Source organism: Festucalex cinctus, chromosome 4, assembly GCF_051991245.1.
Source record: "Festucalex cinctus isolate MCC-2025b chromosome 4, RoL_Fcin_1.0, whole genome shotgun sequence".
Classification (NCBI taxonomy): Eukaryota; Metazoa; Chordata; class Actinopteri; order Syngnathiformes; family Syngnathidae; genus Festucalex; species Festucalex cinctus.
The window spans coordinates 16,433,214-16,451,030 of record NC_135414.1 but is presented as its reverse complement, the minus strand read 5'-3'; the positions used below and the strand labels follow the sequence as shown (position 1 = coordinate 16,451,030).

General features: G+C 37.1%; 2 protein-coding genes across 7 annotated transcripts in view; one reads left to right on the top strand and one right to left on the bottom strand.

Annotated features, from left to right (window-relative positions):
- Positions 1 to 8,908, bottom strand: part of tpcn2 (two pore segment channel 2) — a 26,604-nt gene extending 17,696 nt beyond the window's left edge. The window contains exons 1-4 of the mRNA XM_077519304.1: positions 8,748 to 8,908; positions 8,492 to 8,674; positions 2,223 to 2,272; positions 788 to 864 (exon numbers count right to left, since the gene is read on the bottom strand). Coding sequence (XP_077375430.1) covers positions 788 to 864; positions 2,223 to 2,272; positions 8,492 to 8,633 — 269 coding nt within the window. The 5' untranslated portion in view covers positions 8,634 to 8,674; positions 8,748 to 8,908. The remainder of the gene's footprint in view (positions 1 to 787; positions 865 to 2,222; positions 2,273 to 8,491; positions 8,675 to 8,747) is intronic.
- On the top strand, positions 8,307 to 17,817 carry LOC144017580 (ras association domain-containing protein 8-like). 6 transcript variants are annotated; one of them, XR_013283210.1, is made up of 6 exons: positions 11,370 to 12,385; positions 13,257 to 13,384; positions 14,779 to 15,423; positions 15,510 to 15,766; positions 15,895 to 16,597; positions 17,289 to 17,817. XR_013283210.1 is itself a non-coding variant. In XM_077519309.1 (5 exons), the coding sequence occupies exons 2-5, from the start codon at positions 13,282 to 13,284 to the stop codon at positions 16,063 to 16,065; spliced, it is 1,176 nt and encodes a 391-aa protein (XP_077375435.1). In that variant the 5' UTR covers positions 8,307 to 9,084; positions 13,257 to 13,281; the 3' UTR covers positions 16,066 to 17,817. The 6 variants fall into 6 exon arrangements, 5 of the variants coding, with proteins under 5 accessions (XP_077375435.1, XP_077375434.1, XP_077375431.1 ...); XM_077519309.1 differs by lacking the exon at positions 11,370 to 12,385 and adding an exon at positions 8,307 to 9,084 and having other exon boundaries at positions 15,895 to 17,817; XM_077519308.1 differs by having other exon boundaries at positions 11,370 to 11,493; positions 15,895 to 17,817.

Below are 17,817 nucleotides of genomic sequence, written 5' to 3'. Positions count from 1 at the left end.
ACTACCAAGACAAGATATTTAAAGTGAAAAGAACATGAGCCAAAATTCCCCTAAACGCATTTTTAAGAAAGAGTACAAGTACAAATATGATTCAGTGGTCGCTGTGATAAAAACGCTTTGAAATGGCCGCATAAAAATGTTATATTTTGGTGAATTTCGCAAGCCGCGATAGCTCACTGGCACCCCCCCCTTTTTTTATTTTGTGCGTGAGTCTTCACTTTTCATTCGGAGATGATGAGTTGTCAGTAAGTTTGTCGCTCTATTTTTATATTTTAATTGAAGCAATCTCACAGTACACGAGCCAAGGACATATAGTAAGTGCATAAATATGACTCTTAATTTGATCGATCTTGTATACATTTTAGAGTCCAATTATGTTATACTTTATTTCAAATAAATATAGGTTGAACATGATTTGCAATTCATTGTATTCTGTTTTTATTTATGTTTAACAACATCCAAATTCAGTGGAATTGAGTTTGTATCCTAAATACCACAGCATATCGATGAAGTAATCAAGAAAATGTGGTTGGTATGCCACAGAAGAGGCGGGACGTGATTTTGCACATCAGTTTATTTCCGGTCCGGGTTGCGAAAGCGCAACCCAGGGGCACAAAGTCGGAAGCACAAGTATTTTTGACGCAGCCCACACGTCGCAAACCGAACCGAAAACAAAAAACAGTCCCTCCTCTTCCGTGGCATATACCCCATTGTGTTTTTAACTAAATGGAGTGGATCAACAACCATATCATAAGATAATGAAGAAAATAAGAAGGTTTAAACTGACCACTGGCATATCCTTGAGTAGTACCAACGATACAGACGAAGTGAGCTTGCATCCACCCGGTGGTTAATGGACCGATACTGGAAGCAAACAAGAAAACATGCTGACTCAAGTGTATTGTATATTGGCAGCTTAAAAAAAATAAAATAAAAATACATAAAAAAAAAAAAGGATGTGTGTGTGACATATAAGGCACAAGGGGAAAATGGTCCAGTGTAAAGGAAAACAGTGTAAGACGACTCCACCTGAGCAGGCAAGAGATGCTACAGATAATAAGCTAAAATGCTACATCTGCTGCCTTAAAAATTTGACCTGAAAAGGAGGCTTTACAGATTCAGGATTTCTGGAGGCGATTAGAGAGTTAAAAAACAAAACAAAAAAAACGGTGATGATCCAATCACAAGATGGCACAATATGTTACATTTAAATAACTTGTTTATTTACTGTATATATTTGTGTACTGTTTAATGAGCATCAACGGACATATGCACTATCACAAAAAGCATTTGTTTAGAAATCTTTGTAATGTCCTAAGGAAGGACACAAGGAGGGAGAAATGTGTGTGAAAAGTATGATTTGAATATAAAACAATTATTCATTTACAAACGTGCAGAAGCTGATTTTTTATTTATTTATTTTTTATTTTTTTTGTAACGATATATCTGCTTTCAAAACATGCAACTCAATACTTTATTTGGAAACTCCTCAAAAAAATGAATGAAGAACTTGTCGATGCGAGTCGTAACTCCACACAGTATAATCAGTTATTTTTATTTCTTAAAATCACACATAGCAGCAAAGTTGTATTTTCTTGTCTAGAATATAGAAACATTTCCAACAGGGCAATTTCAAACATAATATAGATTTCAGTTTCAAGTTACCTTTTTTTGTATGAAAGCCAATAAACAATATCATGAAAAATCAACTTTTTTGGAGCTTTTAGCTATGTTAAAATGCTAATTCCTCACCAAAACACCCCTGAATCACTCATCTTGAGCATTGCAGGTCATTCTGCTGTCCAGTCCAAGAATCAGACAAATATTCTTTATAATGTAGATCCCCCACATATTTGTATATTCGCTGATTATTTTCCCTTCAATTTATTTTATTTTTTTAATATTTCAGAATATTTTGTGTTTGATTACTTCTGAATTAAAATAAATAAATAAATAAATCCACCTCATGCCGCAAGTAAATACCAACATAGCAGTTACGAATTAGTTGTTCTATGTTAACAAAAGCTATTCAAGTTAGACTAATGCAACCAACACTTGGTTTGTCAAAGTCAGATAGTTTATAATAGCATATGTTATTCAGGTTAACATGAAAATAATTGCAGAATATTAATCAGGGTCTACACTGCATCGACACAGTCCTTCATGTGTTCACACCCTAATTTACTCTATTCACGCCACAGAATTGGAAACATTTTATTTACCTGAATGGCATCTTCAATGAGAACAACAGCTTGTTGGATGTAGAGCTCATCTGTCGGAAGAGAGACCGGTGTGAGTAGCAAGACCATCTTCGTCTCAGAGATCAATCTGAACATATTCCAAAGTTAACAGCATTGTGAAATAATAGCAACTGGTCTGTATCTGTAACGAGTCTAAGTGTACAAGACTTTCCGACTAATAGAAAGTATTAAACATGTTGTCCTATTAAGATTACTTACTAAGATAAACACAAATGTCTGTGAAATGTTGTCTGTGGAACTGGTTTGACTGGTTTGATTTCTACTTAAATAACAGACGTTACCATTCACCCTTCGTGTTGGGGCAAGTCTTAAATGGGCTGTGATAAAAAGATGTCAGGATTCAAGAAGATAGGGCTGACATAGGTAGGGGACACTGTAAAGTGTCTCTAGGGCCATTAGCAAGAGTAAACACCAAGATATAAAAAATCATTCACATTCTTTGATTACCACAGCGCTACCAACTTATAGAAATTTAGTTTCAGAACATCCAACTATCCATTTTTGGAACGCCGTATCCTCACGATCTGGGGCCTATCCCTGCTGTCTTTCGGTGGTAGGTGGCGTACACCCTGAACTGGTCACCAGGCAATCGCAGGGCATAAAAGACAACCTTTTTTTTTTTTTTTTTTCTTTTTTTTAAATTTGCATATTATTAAAATATGTCAAGGACATCGAGTGATTTACTGCAGTGTATTAGTTATTAGGGATGTAACGATATCCAAACATCGCGATACGATATTATCACGATATGAAGGTCACGATACGATATAATCACGACATTGTTGTCGATATTCAAAAAAGATCATAATATTGTAAAAAAAACAAAAAAAAACAAAAAAGAGCTCATACTAAAAAAAAAAAAGCACAATATTGTGCTTTTGTGCATAACAGCAATGCATATAAACCACCTACAATCTCTAATAACAACAGTGAGGCTCTTACTTGTTGATGCAAGCACACATTGATCGCGTCACAAGCAAATTAGGTTCCCCTTCTTCTGACAATTAGCATCGATTTTAAACATAGAAGGCCAAAACATCCCTAATGAAAATTAAATTGCACAAATAAACTAGCCACTAGAGGGTGCTAGAACTGCACAAATGGAAATCAACCTGACTTTTTTTAACAGATGTGTTCCTTTTAAATATTGTGAACATGACGACGACGATATTGTGGCAGTTTTAATATCACGATATCACGATATTGCACTTATTGTGACATCCCTATTAGTTATAGGATAAAACTAAAAAACTAATTCTGCATACTGTTCTTTTTGCTTCAACCTTGTAATGATGGCTGCCTGGTGGGGTGGGCCTGTTGGTGGTGTCTGGGGACCGATTTACCAATTCCATTTGACTGGGACCGGCTACAAAATGACACACGGACATTCACTCGAGATGAACTGATCGAAGAATGTGCAGACTCAAGTCTTGGATTGATAGATAACGATATTAATCAATGACTTTCAAAATCAATATATATGACTGATGCGTGCAGTGAGAATCGACGGGGATGGGTTAATAATGAGTCATGGCTTTAACCCGCCAGCCCTTCTTTCGGATGTTAATTTTGTAAATGATCTGATTGATGTAATCTGCTGTAATAATGTGTCCAAAAGGAGAAAAAAAAACTTTGAAATGAGTATGTAGTTATACAAAATGTAATAAACAAAGTGTAGCAGAGTGCACTCATATTTCAGCACGTAACCAAAGTTTAATACTTGCCATGGTGCAACAGCAACATTATAATATATAATTTCCCGCTATATATTTATGTTATAATCTCTGTGTCCTGATTAGATTATTTTACTTTTCCTGGGTCCCCCTCAAATTCATTTTGGTATTTGTCTTTTTACTTTGCTGGTTGCTCCTATTTTTTTGTGTAATGTGAATATTGCTCTTGTGTCGAACTAATTTCCCCTCATGTGATGAATAAAGTATCCATCTAAAAGTGGGAATAAACTGTCACAGCACGCAGCACTTGCGTTTTGGCTTTTAATTTTGAAACTCAAAATTGCACCGCTTCTGGTGCAGAGCTGAAAGTAACTTGTCCATCGCCATGCGGCAACAGATTCACTAATGAATGTCACATAAATACTCAAACTGAAAGAGACGGAATAAAGTGACCGATGGTCAACGAACTGTGGGTTGTAAGCGAAATAAGTTTCTTCAGCAGGGTGTCCGGGCTCTCACGTCGAGATAGCGTGAGAAGCAAAGTCATCCAACAGGGGATTAGAGTAGAGCTGATACTCCTTCACATACAAGAGAAGCTAGATGAGGTGACTCAAGCAACTCAACTAAACTTTAGAGCACTTAAAAAAACAATCATAGCTGCAAACAAAGTGCTTTACATAAGTAAAAATCAGACATTCCAAGTATCATGCTGAGTCATTACCAGTTAGCAGTGTTCATATTTGGTTTTATTTTCATCCTACTCTAAAACAGAATTAAGTGGAACTTTGTGGTGATAGTTAAAATTCTGCCTATACGTGGTGCGTCATCAGTAGTAAACACATGAAACTATGAAGAGTGATCAAAACATGACATTATTAATATTTACTAGGGGTGTTAAAAAAAATCGATTTGGCGATATATCGCGATACTACATCGCGCGATTCTCGAATCGATTGAATAATCGGCAGAATCGATTTTTTTTTTTTTTTTTTTAGGATTCACACCTTGAGCATGGAAGAATGTTATATGAACGGAACATTTAGCCTTAATATTTTATTTTAATGCTGTTCAAACATGAAACAGATTACAACCTCTATAAGACTGAATTTTCGGATAAATAAATAATACATTTTCATATAAATCTTACACTCTACAAGCTTACTGATTAGTATTTTCTAAATTTGAATGAAAAAAAATCGCAACAATCGACTTATAAATTCGTATCGGGATTAATCGGTATCGAATCGAATCGTGACCTGTGAATCGTGATACGAATCGAATCGTCAGGTACTAGGCAATTCACACCCCTAATATTTACATTGCATTACATTTCATTATTAAATACAAAGCATTTCAAAATGTTTCCATTTCATCCCGAATCTCTATAATGATAATAATAATAATAATAATAGAATAATAATAATAATAATAATAATAATAATAATAATAATAATAATAATATAATCTGCTCTGGTGAGAGGTGCTCGCTGCAAACTGAGGAGCGTTTAACTCCATTGTGATATTTTATTATGACATAACTTGTTTTAATGGATGAATACATTAAATTATGCATCATGATTATGATTAACTATAGGCCTATGTGGATTAAAAAAAAAAAAAACATTCACTGGTCTCCGGATCCCACGACAACATTTGCTTTTGTAGGGTTGGATGCGCAAAACTGCTGTCGTTGTTGGGAAACACGTGCATGTGTCTTCTGTTAACATTTGTGCAGGAGGGTCACAAAATGGTGTGTTTACAACTTGTATTGGTTGCTATGTGGATTTATAGAAATAATTTGTGAAATGTTCGAAGCGAGGTACTCCTTGTTTGACTTAACTAGTCGACTAAAAACACACAAGCTATTGAATCTTGTCTACTAATCACTTATTTTCATACACTTCGACCTCAATGTAAATTTTTGGGCTGCTGGGAAATGGAAATAGATGTTAAGGATGTTATTTTTGGAGAAATCTCCAACAAAATTTTTGACTGCCCGATCTATTTTTGGCAATAACGAGAACTTTGTGACACAGCAAGGCCAAACTCAAAATCCCATTTTGGGGAAAAAGAAGAAACATAGAGGAGGGACCACAGATGACAGTCAAAGCATGGGCAAAAACTCATGAAACGTTGCACATTAAAAAGAAAATCAGTAAATTCTTAGTTTGTTCCACTTTCCAAACATTCAAATCTCAAGTGCCAGCACCCCAACATGCCAGTCCCCCCTTCATAGCAACTCTAGTTTATGATTATTAGGCCTATTAATTTCACAATGAATGAATCACAAAAAAATAAATAAATAAAAATACTATGCCTAACGGGGATAATATAAAAATGCAAATTTCACACAAGAGGGCCTTAACCAAGATTCAAACCGAAAACCTTTCAATTGTAAGTCAGACAAGGTAACCATACCTCCACTACAACAAATAACTAAAACGTCAAGTGTGACTATAATTATCCAGTACAGAAGTAACAAGTATACATGTTGAGTCACTTCGGTTCACACAGGATGCACACCACAAGATGTATCATTGTGGCAAACAACTGACATGGGACGCAGAAACAGTTCAAACTTTACTGTCATGTACGAACTGCAGACAGGTTAAATGAATGACAGAAAAGCCAAAACAAAGTTGTGCCCTCTTTTTTTATTTTTTCCGTAATTAACGTTTAAAATGTTTTTTGCTCAAACAGCAAATCAAACAAAAACATTTTGTTACACTTAAAAAAAAATATTTTAAAATAAACATGATTCAAAATTATTTGGACATACATACTTTAAGTACAGATACAAATTAGAGCTAAACATTGCACATATATACTTATGCACAATTAACTTATCTCCCAAAAGCTATGGTGCTGGTAAAAAATATAGAATATTGAGGGAAAGTCAGTTATTTCAATAATTTATTTGGAAAAAGTGAAACTTGCATGTTAAATTAAAGAAATGTTGGCATATGAAAAGTGTATTCAGAAGGTGTGTTTTTTTTTTTTTGGTATTTATTTATTTATTTATTTTAAGATAACTCTTACAATTTCTGCCACCGGTGGGACGTCCGCATGATAAGGGTTAACTGATGGCTCAAAAACTGAACATACCATAAGAGCAACAGAAAATTATTATTATTATTTTTTTCCTTTCCAGGCTACATCAAAGGTTGCAATACACGTGTGTGGCTGTGAAACTTTTTTTTTTTTTTTTTATGGCTTTGTTAGTTTTTTTCTTTCATACTTTCAAACAATATCAACATGCCTAGCTCTCATGTGTATGGGTGTAAGAATCGGAGTACAAAGGAGTTCATTTTTCCAATTCCAAGAGGAAACAGGTCATAAACACCAGAAGACTCCGTAGCTGCAACCCTTATACTGTGTTTGAGTCAATTTCAAGTTTAGCTATGTAAAAAGCACCATTTTCCTTTTTGTAGTGGAACAAGGCTTCATGTAATCCTCAGACAACAAATTTAACACAACAAAAATAATTTTTACCATTTCAGAAAATTCTAAAGGTCTCAATTAAAAAATAAATAAATAAATAAAAATAAAAATAAAAATAAAAATAAAAAATAAAAGATTTTTTTTACTGGGCTAGATGGGGTTGAATCTGATTATGCTCCACTGTAAATGTCAAGCTTGAAAGCAACTTTACTGATGCACAACTGCCAGAAGTTGACAACATAGCCCCATTTTGTATATGAAATAAACACAATTTGAGAGTCCATGGGAGTAATGGCTGCATTCTGTGCAACCTACATTTTCTTACTGTTAATTGCAAAAGAAGGGCACATGGAGGAAAGGAGAGCGCCTATTCTGTAATTTGGCAGATTCGATTTATATATAATCATTGACCACAAATATCGTGTGGGTATTGAACATTTTTTTAATTTTCTAAAATGGCTGGCAGTGATAGTAATGAGGACATGTAAGTGGTTTCTTCTTCCATTAATTGCAATTCCCTTGAACACAAAACCATTGACAAGATAGTACCCGATTCCAAATAATTCTCCAATTTCCTGCAGAGAAATATGGACAAAGCATAGTACAAGAACATTTGATATTTATAGTGTAGCCTACTGAAAAGAAGAAGAGCAAGAGAATTCTGGGCATGTCCCATAAATGCATTACATTGGTCACTTCATGATTAAATTCAGTGTATACAATCTAGTCTGGTTAAATGTTAAATGAATTCAAAACTTAAGTTAGTTTTAATTTAGAAATAAAGGATTACATTCATTGATCAAGCCCACGTTGAAATTACATGTTACGTTATGGTCCGCCATACTATTTCGCTGCCGGGGGTAGACATCAAAAGTATTTCCCACGTCATTTTTGGACATTTTATGTTGTCTGCTCGACTGCGGTCAAGAAAATGCTAGCAACCCCAGCTGGCAACACGGTTGTGTCTAAATGCAGTAGCAGGTGCTGGAAAACACTAAAGTAGCGCTGGAATTTGTGTTTAAGTTTTAAGTCATATAAACATTTCCGGATCGAGTCCGTAGTATTTCCTGAGTCCTGACTCGTGACTCGTTTGAAATGAAACATAGATAAGGTCACCTGTTTGTCCACAGACACTGCCCGAAAGGCAGACCCGGTACGTTGGTCTTGTAGTATCGTCCCCGTGTTCTCTCCCCGACCGGCATCCGTAATCTCTGCGGGTTGCATCGTCACTTTCTGACAGCAGATGTTTTGATTCCATTCAAGAAAACCACCAGTTATTTCCTAGCTCGTGCCACACAGCTGCAAAAGTAACAATTTCGTTGTTTGGTGTGAAAAGTGTCACTGTGGACCAGCTTTCAAACGTAGTCCTTACCAAAATTTTACGAAGTACTCTCGCAAGTTCTGATCTGTTCGGGGAAACGTGCCATAAGGAAGTTACTGCTGTTCTTTTCCTCCGTCCCATAACAGTGTCACTTTACACTGACTTCCCAATCGCTAGACTCCACCTACACCGGCGTATGTTGCAATCTGCTGCAAAAGTTTGGGGCGAGGGTGAAAAAAAATAACATAAATTGGAATTATAAACATTAAGTGAGAATATTATACAGTACTTTACAAAACACCAGGCAAAAAAAAAGGGGGAAAAAAGTTCTGAGAGAGGAGAACATGAACCAGAGGGCAAAAACACGATGAGGACAGCAGTTAAAAAGGTAAATGACCATTTTTATTCTTTACTCTATTCTTTGTTGTTTACATTATGCACAACTCTCATTTATTGTGCAATAATCTAATTGTAACATGTATTTGTTACATGTTTTGATGCATTTTTATGCTTTATAAAACATTTATGTCTGAAATTTGGGAGGCTTGGAACGGATTATGGCATTTACATGGAAAATGCGTCTCTACTTACAAATTTTTCTACTTAAGAACTTTCTTCCAGAACCAATTAATTTCGTAAGTAGAGGTACTACTGTACAAAGAATAAATGTTCTCTGTCTGGAATGGGGGGGGGATTGGCTTTAGCAACTGGTGCTTTTTCTCAACAGGTGGTGACGAGCACGTACGTTTACCTGCCAGTTGAGTAGTACTCAGCACCTGTGGCTAAAGCCAATTTGTGGCAAGGGTTTGATTCCCCAACACTGCAAATTAGATTTATGGCACACTCATTTTACTCCATGTGCGCGTATTACAGCTTTAAATTTTTATTTTTTTTTTAACCTGATGAATCACGCTTTTAAGTTGTTATTTGATTACTAATATAATTTAATTTAAAATAATTCAATTTTATTTCATTCCTTAAAAAACGAGAAATGAAAAGGGACAGAAAAAAGTAAAACTTATGTTATCTGCCCCTGATCAACAACAACAACAACAACAAATAATCAACGCAAAATAAATGACAGCGAGTGATCAAGATGCTTGCAATGTAACAGTCCTATAAAATAATTCAGCAGCATGTCCTTGTGCTATATGTATGTTTCCAGTAATTGAGCTTTTGTCAAGTTTTTAAAAATAAAGATGGACTGAGATGATTTTGTTTTACAATCCAGATTGTAAAACAATATATACATATATACATATACATATATATATATATATATATATATATATATATATATATACATATATATATACATATATATATACATATACATATACATATACATATACATATATACATACATATACGTATACATACGTATACATACGTATATATACGTATATATACGTATATATATATATATATATATATATATATATATATATATATATATATATATATATATATATATATATATATATATATATATATATATATATATATATATATATATATATATATATACATGGGCCTCTCCCACCAGGCGGGGGATCGAATCCACGCCAACCGGCACCAAAGGCAAGTGACGGTTCCACTCCTCACCAAGTCAAGGCAAATCCATTTCAGAATAGTCAATTGATGTGGAGTGAGTAGCCAGTAAACACAATTGATAGGCTGGGTGGCGCTTTTCACCTAAATTGGTGCGTTTCCATTAGACATTAGATTTACGCTTTCGTTATCATTCATTATCATCATTTCAGTCACATTCCAAAGCAATGTCCACACTCGTGTGGACCTAAAAGCCAGCAGATGTCGCTGTTGGTTACATTAGTGGACATTAGGACATTAGGTACATTAGTGTTGGTGTTGTGGGGGTGTGTAGGGGTGTGTGTGCATGGTCAAAGGGACTATTCTAACAAAAGGTGTTTTGCTAAAATACCAATACATACCAAGTCTTCTTGTGTGGACGGAATTTTTGCAAGAATGTTATTGCAGTCAGTGGACATTTTATTTTTAGTTTAATGTATATAACTTACCACACTGAGGAACAGAGTGTAGGGGTTGTACTTAAGACATTTATTTATTTATTTATTTATTTATTTATTTTGTATTTATTTATTGGCTCTGGAATTTATTTCATTAGTTTTCTACCTGCATTAATAAAATATTATATTATATATTCTTTCAATTAATTTATGATGTCTGTTATACTATCAACAACATTGTTTCTTATCTTTGATAAAATACCCTGGATAGTTTATTTTTTAAAGCCATTATTATATAAGCCAACAATACAGCAATGGTTCAGTATACTGACTCCTTCCCAATGTTCCCTTGATGTTTGTACTAGTTTGTGGTATGTGCGTGCTTATCTTTGTTTGCCACTGTAATTGCGTGGTACTGAAGGGGAAACAGAGCTGTCAATCCTCAACCTTAACACAGACACACACCAAGTAGGGGAAAACAAAATATGTTTTCATTAACATTTGTGTGTGAAATTCAGTCAGGTAGAATCTAAATATGATCTTCAGATTTACAAAAACAAGAGCATTTCAGTTGAAATAGCACAACTTTAATCAGTGCATACATGCACAAAGGTTCCTCCCACAAATGACATCACTTTTTCTCACAAAACACCTAGCTGGTCCACATTCCTGCACTTCATTTGTCTTCCCAAGCTTCAGTGAGTCCGTAGGTGAATATGTGAGGCCTATGTTGCTCATTCACAAACTTAATCACACAACTTCAGGTACAGAATTGGGCGTATCAATGATCAAGAGGCTTTAGCTAAGAGGTAAGTGTACACTTTATTAGCAGTGGGTATTGATTGTTTTTAAACATCATGTTTGGCAGCTGAAAACGTTTTCTTTATGTGACAAAAATACTGTAAATGTGCCACACCCATTAACAGCAATCCTATTTTGGTAGAAAAATCAATCAGTTTGCAATCATTAATAACTAATTTAAGGTCACAACCAGAGAGACTGAGACTGACTAATTGAATCTCATAACAAAACAGAAGAATTACAATTTGTTGTTGAAAGCAACCAATAAAAAAATAATTTATTTATCATTATCACAAGAGGGCGGCACGGTAGTCGAGTGGTTAGCACGTCCGCTTCCCAGTTCTGAGGTCTCCGGTTCGAGTCCAGGCTCGGACCTTCCTGGGTGGAGTTTGCATGTTCTCCCCGTGCCCGCGTGGGTCTTCTCCGGGTACTCCGGTCTCCTCCCACATTCCAAAGACATGCATGGCAGGTTAATTGGGCGCTCCGAATTGTCCCTAGGTGTGCGTGTGAGTGTGGATGGTTGTTCGTCTCTGTGTGCCCTGCGATTGGTTGGCAACCAGTCCAGGGTGTCCCCCGCCTACTGCCCAGAGCCAGCTGAGATAGGCGGCAGCAGCCCCCGCGACCCTTGTGAGGAATAAGCGGTCAAGAAAATGGATGGATGGATGGATTATCACAAGAATTTCAAAGAACTTCCGATGGGAAGTTCTGTATTCTCTTTTCTGGAATGTTCTAATGCTATCGAGGATGTTTTGAATATTATAAACAGAGTGGAAGTATATGCTGTCTGAGTCAATCAGGAATGTCAGCGTGTAACATTCCTGCCTCCTTCAAACATTTACATAGAGACACAACCCCAACACACCAACATCTGTTCTCATGTACGAAGGATAAACTTGCCTGGTAAGAACTCAAATTCCTTTTGTTCAATTTAAACAGAATGTTCAGATAGATGGTGTGTTTCATTATAACTTGCTCGTGACTTGTTCTTCAAGGACTCATCCTTATCCAGCAATACATATCAGAACAGACAGTGTGTAGATTTTTATGTCCGAGTTTGCATATAACTGATGCATATCACTGATGATCTAATGCATGGACGCAATATGCCTGTCACGATAAGAAATTTTGCTTGGCGATAAATTGCCCCAGAAAATATTGCGATAAACGATTGTGGTTTTCATATAATTTTACTACCGTATTATAATGATCATTAACCTTACTCTCGCAAGATGAATTCTCGCGGGGGAACGCAAAGATTGTGTTCCCTCGCAATCTTTGCGAGGTAACGCAAAGTTGTTTTTTTCGTCTACCATGTCACCTTAGGTGCGCCATAAAGACTTCCAGGTCATCTTCCATGTGACCAAAAGCGACGTGTAAACAAAGCAGTGGAAAAAATACATGCTCCATCCTAGTCGCTTTGGGAAAGATTTCCGACTGTTTTGTTTCATGTTTACAAACGTTCCATCCTCGTCGCTTTTTTTCCACATGGAAGATGACCCGGAAGTGTTTACGGCGCACTTAAGGTGACATGGTAGGCGAAAAAAAACAACTTTGCGTTCTCTCGCAAAGATTGCATTCCCTCGCAATCTTTGCGAGGGAACTGATTGTGTAATGGTTCACGTAAGCCTCCACTCAGTGATTATGTAAACATGAGAGGGGGTGGTTTCTTTTGTCTATACGTGAATTGTGATGTGATGTAGAAAAAGGATGGAAGGCTGACTTTTGCTGAAGTGCTGTTTAAATCACTGACCTTGTCGGTCTGTCCTCATAGCTTCCTGTGGTGCTGTGTGTCAGCGATGGAGATGAAGGTGTGGGTGGAGGGTGTGGCCCGAGTGGTGTGTGGCGTATCCCGCACAACTTCTTGTCAGGATGTTGTCATTTCTCTTGCGCAAGCAATTGGTAAGCACTTTTGTCACACGTTATACCCCTTGAAACAGATGAATTCTTGCGGTATTTGTGTGTTCACAAACTCTCGAGAATATATCTTGGACCGAGCCCGTTGATTTTCACCGATCCGAACCACTGGTGCTTCGGACCAATCACAGAGCGACATTGTGTTTGGGGCGTGATATGCAGCTGTGACGAAACCAGGAAGCCAGCGACAATGCCGGATGGATATGATGGATATGCGCTTCACTCAAGTGAGTTCTCTGCAATATCCATCTGGTAGCTCTCCACAGTAATTTGGTTGGAAAAGGCGGGACATTCTGTACAATAATTCGAGCTGATTGGACGATGCGTCATTCTACATGTTTGTTTTAACCAAAACGGCCACGGGTGAAAATTTCACATTTGTTCTTGCCGAATGGAGGAAAAGCACGAACATTTTACCAGCTAGAATTACACGAAGTGCCCCTTCGCTGTTCAACCTTCAACAAGGAAACGGTGAGTAATTCTGCGAGAACAGAATTAATTACAGCGTCTATTCGTCCATGTTAGGTTTGTTTGTTAGCACCGGCGCTGGCGCTGGCTTCCTGGTTTCGTCACAGTTGCATATCCCACCCCCCAAACACAATGTCGCTCTGTGATTGGTCCGAACCACCTGTGGATCCAATCGGCGGAAATCAACGGGAGCAGTGGTACCTCTACTTACGAATTTAATTCGTTCCGAAAATGTCTAAACACTTGCAGTCAAACTTCGTCAAAGTGAGCGATAGCACGCCGAGACATCACTTTCTCAGGGTGATTTTTTTTTCCCACAAACTCACTGACGTCGTGGAATTTAGCCAGAATTTCCCTGATTCGGGCTGACGGGATTATCGCTGCCTCCTCCTCTTCACTGAACCCCTCCTGCACTGCCAAGTGTTGCATCTCCTCCAACTCCTTCAGCTCTTCCGTTGTCAGCTCCTCCACAACGACACGGCACTCTTTTTACTTTTCACTAGAACTCACAATGTTTTTCTTTGGACCCATGATGAGTCTCAACTATGAAAAGGACCATTCGTTGTCTACCAGGCCGCTAGCCCTCAACTGGATGTTTTGATTCTGCTGCGTCTGAGCGAATCTGAGCGGCCATTCGTATTCTGGAATTTCTTTCGTATAATGGATGGAAAATACAAAGTTACTGATCGGCGTATACTGGAATAATCGTAAGTTAAAGCAATCGTAAATCGAGATACCACTGTATATTCTCCAGGGTTTGTGAACTCACAAATACGGCGAGAATTCATCTTGCGAGAGCAGGTTTAGCGCCAGATTGATATTGTGGAGAACTCACTTAAGTAAATCACAATATCAATCTGGCTATTGCCAGGTTAGTTGTGGCTTACATTAACCTAATTTCTATTAAACAGGACAAACTGGCCGTTACATTCTAATCTTGAAACTACGGGGCACTGAGAGACAGTTGGGTGCTGATGAACAGCCGCTGCAGCATCTGAAAAAGCTCGGACAGCTGGCTACTGAAGTCCAGTTCATTCTGCGACGGACTGGTCCCAGTCTGAGTGACGAACAAGAAAAAACATCCCGAGTCATTCATCCTGCTCTGCTCAAACCACAAGAGTCAGAATCCCTGCAACAAAGGGACCCACACAAGACTCACACTTTCAGTCTTGATGTGCCAGTTTTACCCAGAAGGACTACGTCTAACCAGGCTCCCAGAGCCTCACGTAAACTGAACACTTCCCCTGTAAATTTTCTTGATCCTCTCAACCCACCAAAGGTAAATGACACTTCCTCGTCCTCCAAGGAGGAGATATTTAGGCAGATTCTGCAGCAACAGAAGACGCTGAAAGACTTGCAGCTCCATCTTAAAGATCTGGAGGATGAGACTGAGTGGTGGGAACAGGAAATGGCGTCTACTACTATTTCTGGAAGAAATTTGGATTCAGCAGAAGAACTGGACAGACTGGAACAATGGTTCGAATATAATGAGGCAGAGCTGATACAGAATCAGCTATGGAGAGAAAAGTTACAGGAACAAATAGACAGAGAACAAGGTAAGATAATATTTATATTGTAGGAAATGTGTGTCCCTTTGGACCATCACCATAAAAGAAAATATTGTGTTAATGTACAACAACAGAATTGCAGAGTGGTCTTCACCAGATAGAGACATCGGTACTTGATAATCGTCATCGGATCAAAGAACTTCTGGACCATTCTTCAAATTTAGAGCACAACATACAAATTGAAACCTCTCAGGTGGATCCTCAACACTCTGAAGAGATCTTGAGGACCCTGAAATGGGAGCTCAGCCATTGCATGCAGCAGAGTGAGGAACTAGATGATTCATTGTCAAGGGCTTTGAAAAAATTGCAAACTACAGAGGACAGGCTTAAGGTATGAATTTTATTTTCTTTTTCTCACCAGATCAGCATATAAAACATATAAGCAAGATATATAATATATATATACAACAAGTGCGTGCGCGTGCGTGTGTGTGTGATGTAATATGCATCATTCTTTAGGGCAAATGGGAGACAATCGAGGAGCTGAAAAAGGAGCTGAGACAATGTAACTTGCAGCACTTCATCCAGCAGAGCAGCGGCGCTTCACTTGGAGACCAGACAAACTCTTTGCCTGTCGCTGAAGCTTTCCTCAGAAATTCTGGCATCATGGAATGGGACAGTAATAGTTAGCTTGCTGTTTTGCAATTTACAGTCAACAAAATGTGAAACTTGAGTCAAGAAATTGGTCTTTTCGTGTCAAACAATTCATAAATATTGGTCAGATCCTTTATTTGGGTCAAAAAAAAAACTGGATCATTTTGTATGAAACAACCCAGAAAGTCCATGTTTGATCCATAATTGGATTACTGTTGACCCAACTGTTTTTAAAGTGTGTGAAACTAGTATTATAGTATAAGTATAGTTCATGGCACAAAGATGTCATTATGATTATCATTATTTTTTGGGGGTTAGTTATAAATCACCAAATTCACCATTGAAGAAATGAGTTTCCATCAGATATGTGCAAACACAGCTTCACTGGTGTTTTCAAAACCAGTGCATCTGCATTCTTGCATCTGCCAAAGGTCATTTTGTACCACATCAGCTACACATATTTTGCAGGTCTTTCTGACGCATTCACGCTTTGTAAAGGGGGCTATGATCTCACTCCCTGGGACAGTGGTGCTTTGAGATACAAGTGACCGGACTTAGGAGTTTTGAGGTACAAGTCGTGTTTGGACAATTTTTTGCTTTGACTTGTAAGCAGAAACTTGATTTATGAGAGCTGTATGGTGGCAGTCAAATAGAAAGATTAAATATGCTTTAAAAAAAATAGGCATTGAGTTGTTTTTTTTAGACACTGTCAGTTTAACTTCACTGTCAAACTAAACAAAATTAAACAATTGCATGAAGAATATGAACGAATATGAATCCCACTTGAGTTTCGGGCAGGACACGCAACGCTGCATATGATTAGCTGCTGCATCCAGGCAGGAAAGTTAGTGTGAAGTAGAGGTATAACGATTAATTGAGCAATCGACAGCTAATCACATTAATCAAAAAATATTTGACACTCAATTAATGATCTAGAAACCTTGTTTATTTAAAATGGCGCAAATGTTTGTACTTTTTTTTTTTTTCAAATTCTTGTCGTCCTCCATGAAAGCAGACTGATCATCTTCGTTAGTGTTTTAAAAATAAAACATTTGCAAACATCTGCATTTACTTTGCAATGTTATGGACCACACCACTAACTGAATTGTAATTAATCTAAATTTGTACATTTTCTGCACTACCAATGTGAAATAATGTCCTGTTTTTTAACAAAGTGATGTAAATTAAAACATTTTTTAATCTGATTCTGTGATTAATAGACAGACGGATTAATTGATTATTAAAATCTTTAATTGCAGCTAGGCGGGCGGCCAAGGCAGTCTCACTGGAACGAGCAGCACATGGACAGGCTCCATGTTATATTATTACATATGCACGGAGCCTGAGGTCCGCAAACCAGAACCTGCTCATGGTCCCTTGGACGCGTTATAAAATGCGGGGAGACAGATCTTTTAAAGCAGTAGCTCCACGTCTCTGGAATGAACTTCCCCTCTCTCTGCGTTCTCTGGATTGTGTAGAGACTTTTAAAAAACATGTAAAAATTTCTTTTTTAATCAGATTTTTGAGAATTAACAGATTTGTTTATTGTATTTTGCACAATGTTATTGTATTTTATTCTGTTCTTTGCCTCACTGCTCTTATATTTATGCTGTATATACATATATTTTACAAGTTTGTCTATATATACAATACAGATATGTTTTTTTTGTTTTATGGCATTGCATTTTTTATTGCTTTGTATGAGTCTGTCCTCTTTTTGTGAAGCGCTTTGTGACCTCTGTCTGTGAAAGGAGCTATAGAAATAAAACTTACTTACTTACTTACTTA

Coding starts and splice junctions, on each gene's coding strand:
- LOC144017580 (XM_077519305.1), top strand. CDS start 12,285: ATGTCAGCGTGTAACATTCCTGCCTCCTTCAAACATTTACATAGAGAC. Junction 15,424..15,509: donor ACAAATAGACAGAGAACAAG/GTAAGATAATAT, acceptor GTACAACAACAG/AATTGCAGAGTGGTCTTCAC. Junction 15,767..15,894: donor CTACAGAGGACAGGCTTAAG/GTATGAATTTTA, acceptor ATCATTCTTTAG/GGCAAATGGGAGACAATCGA.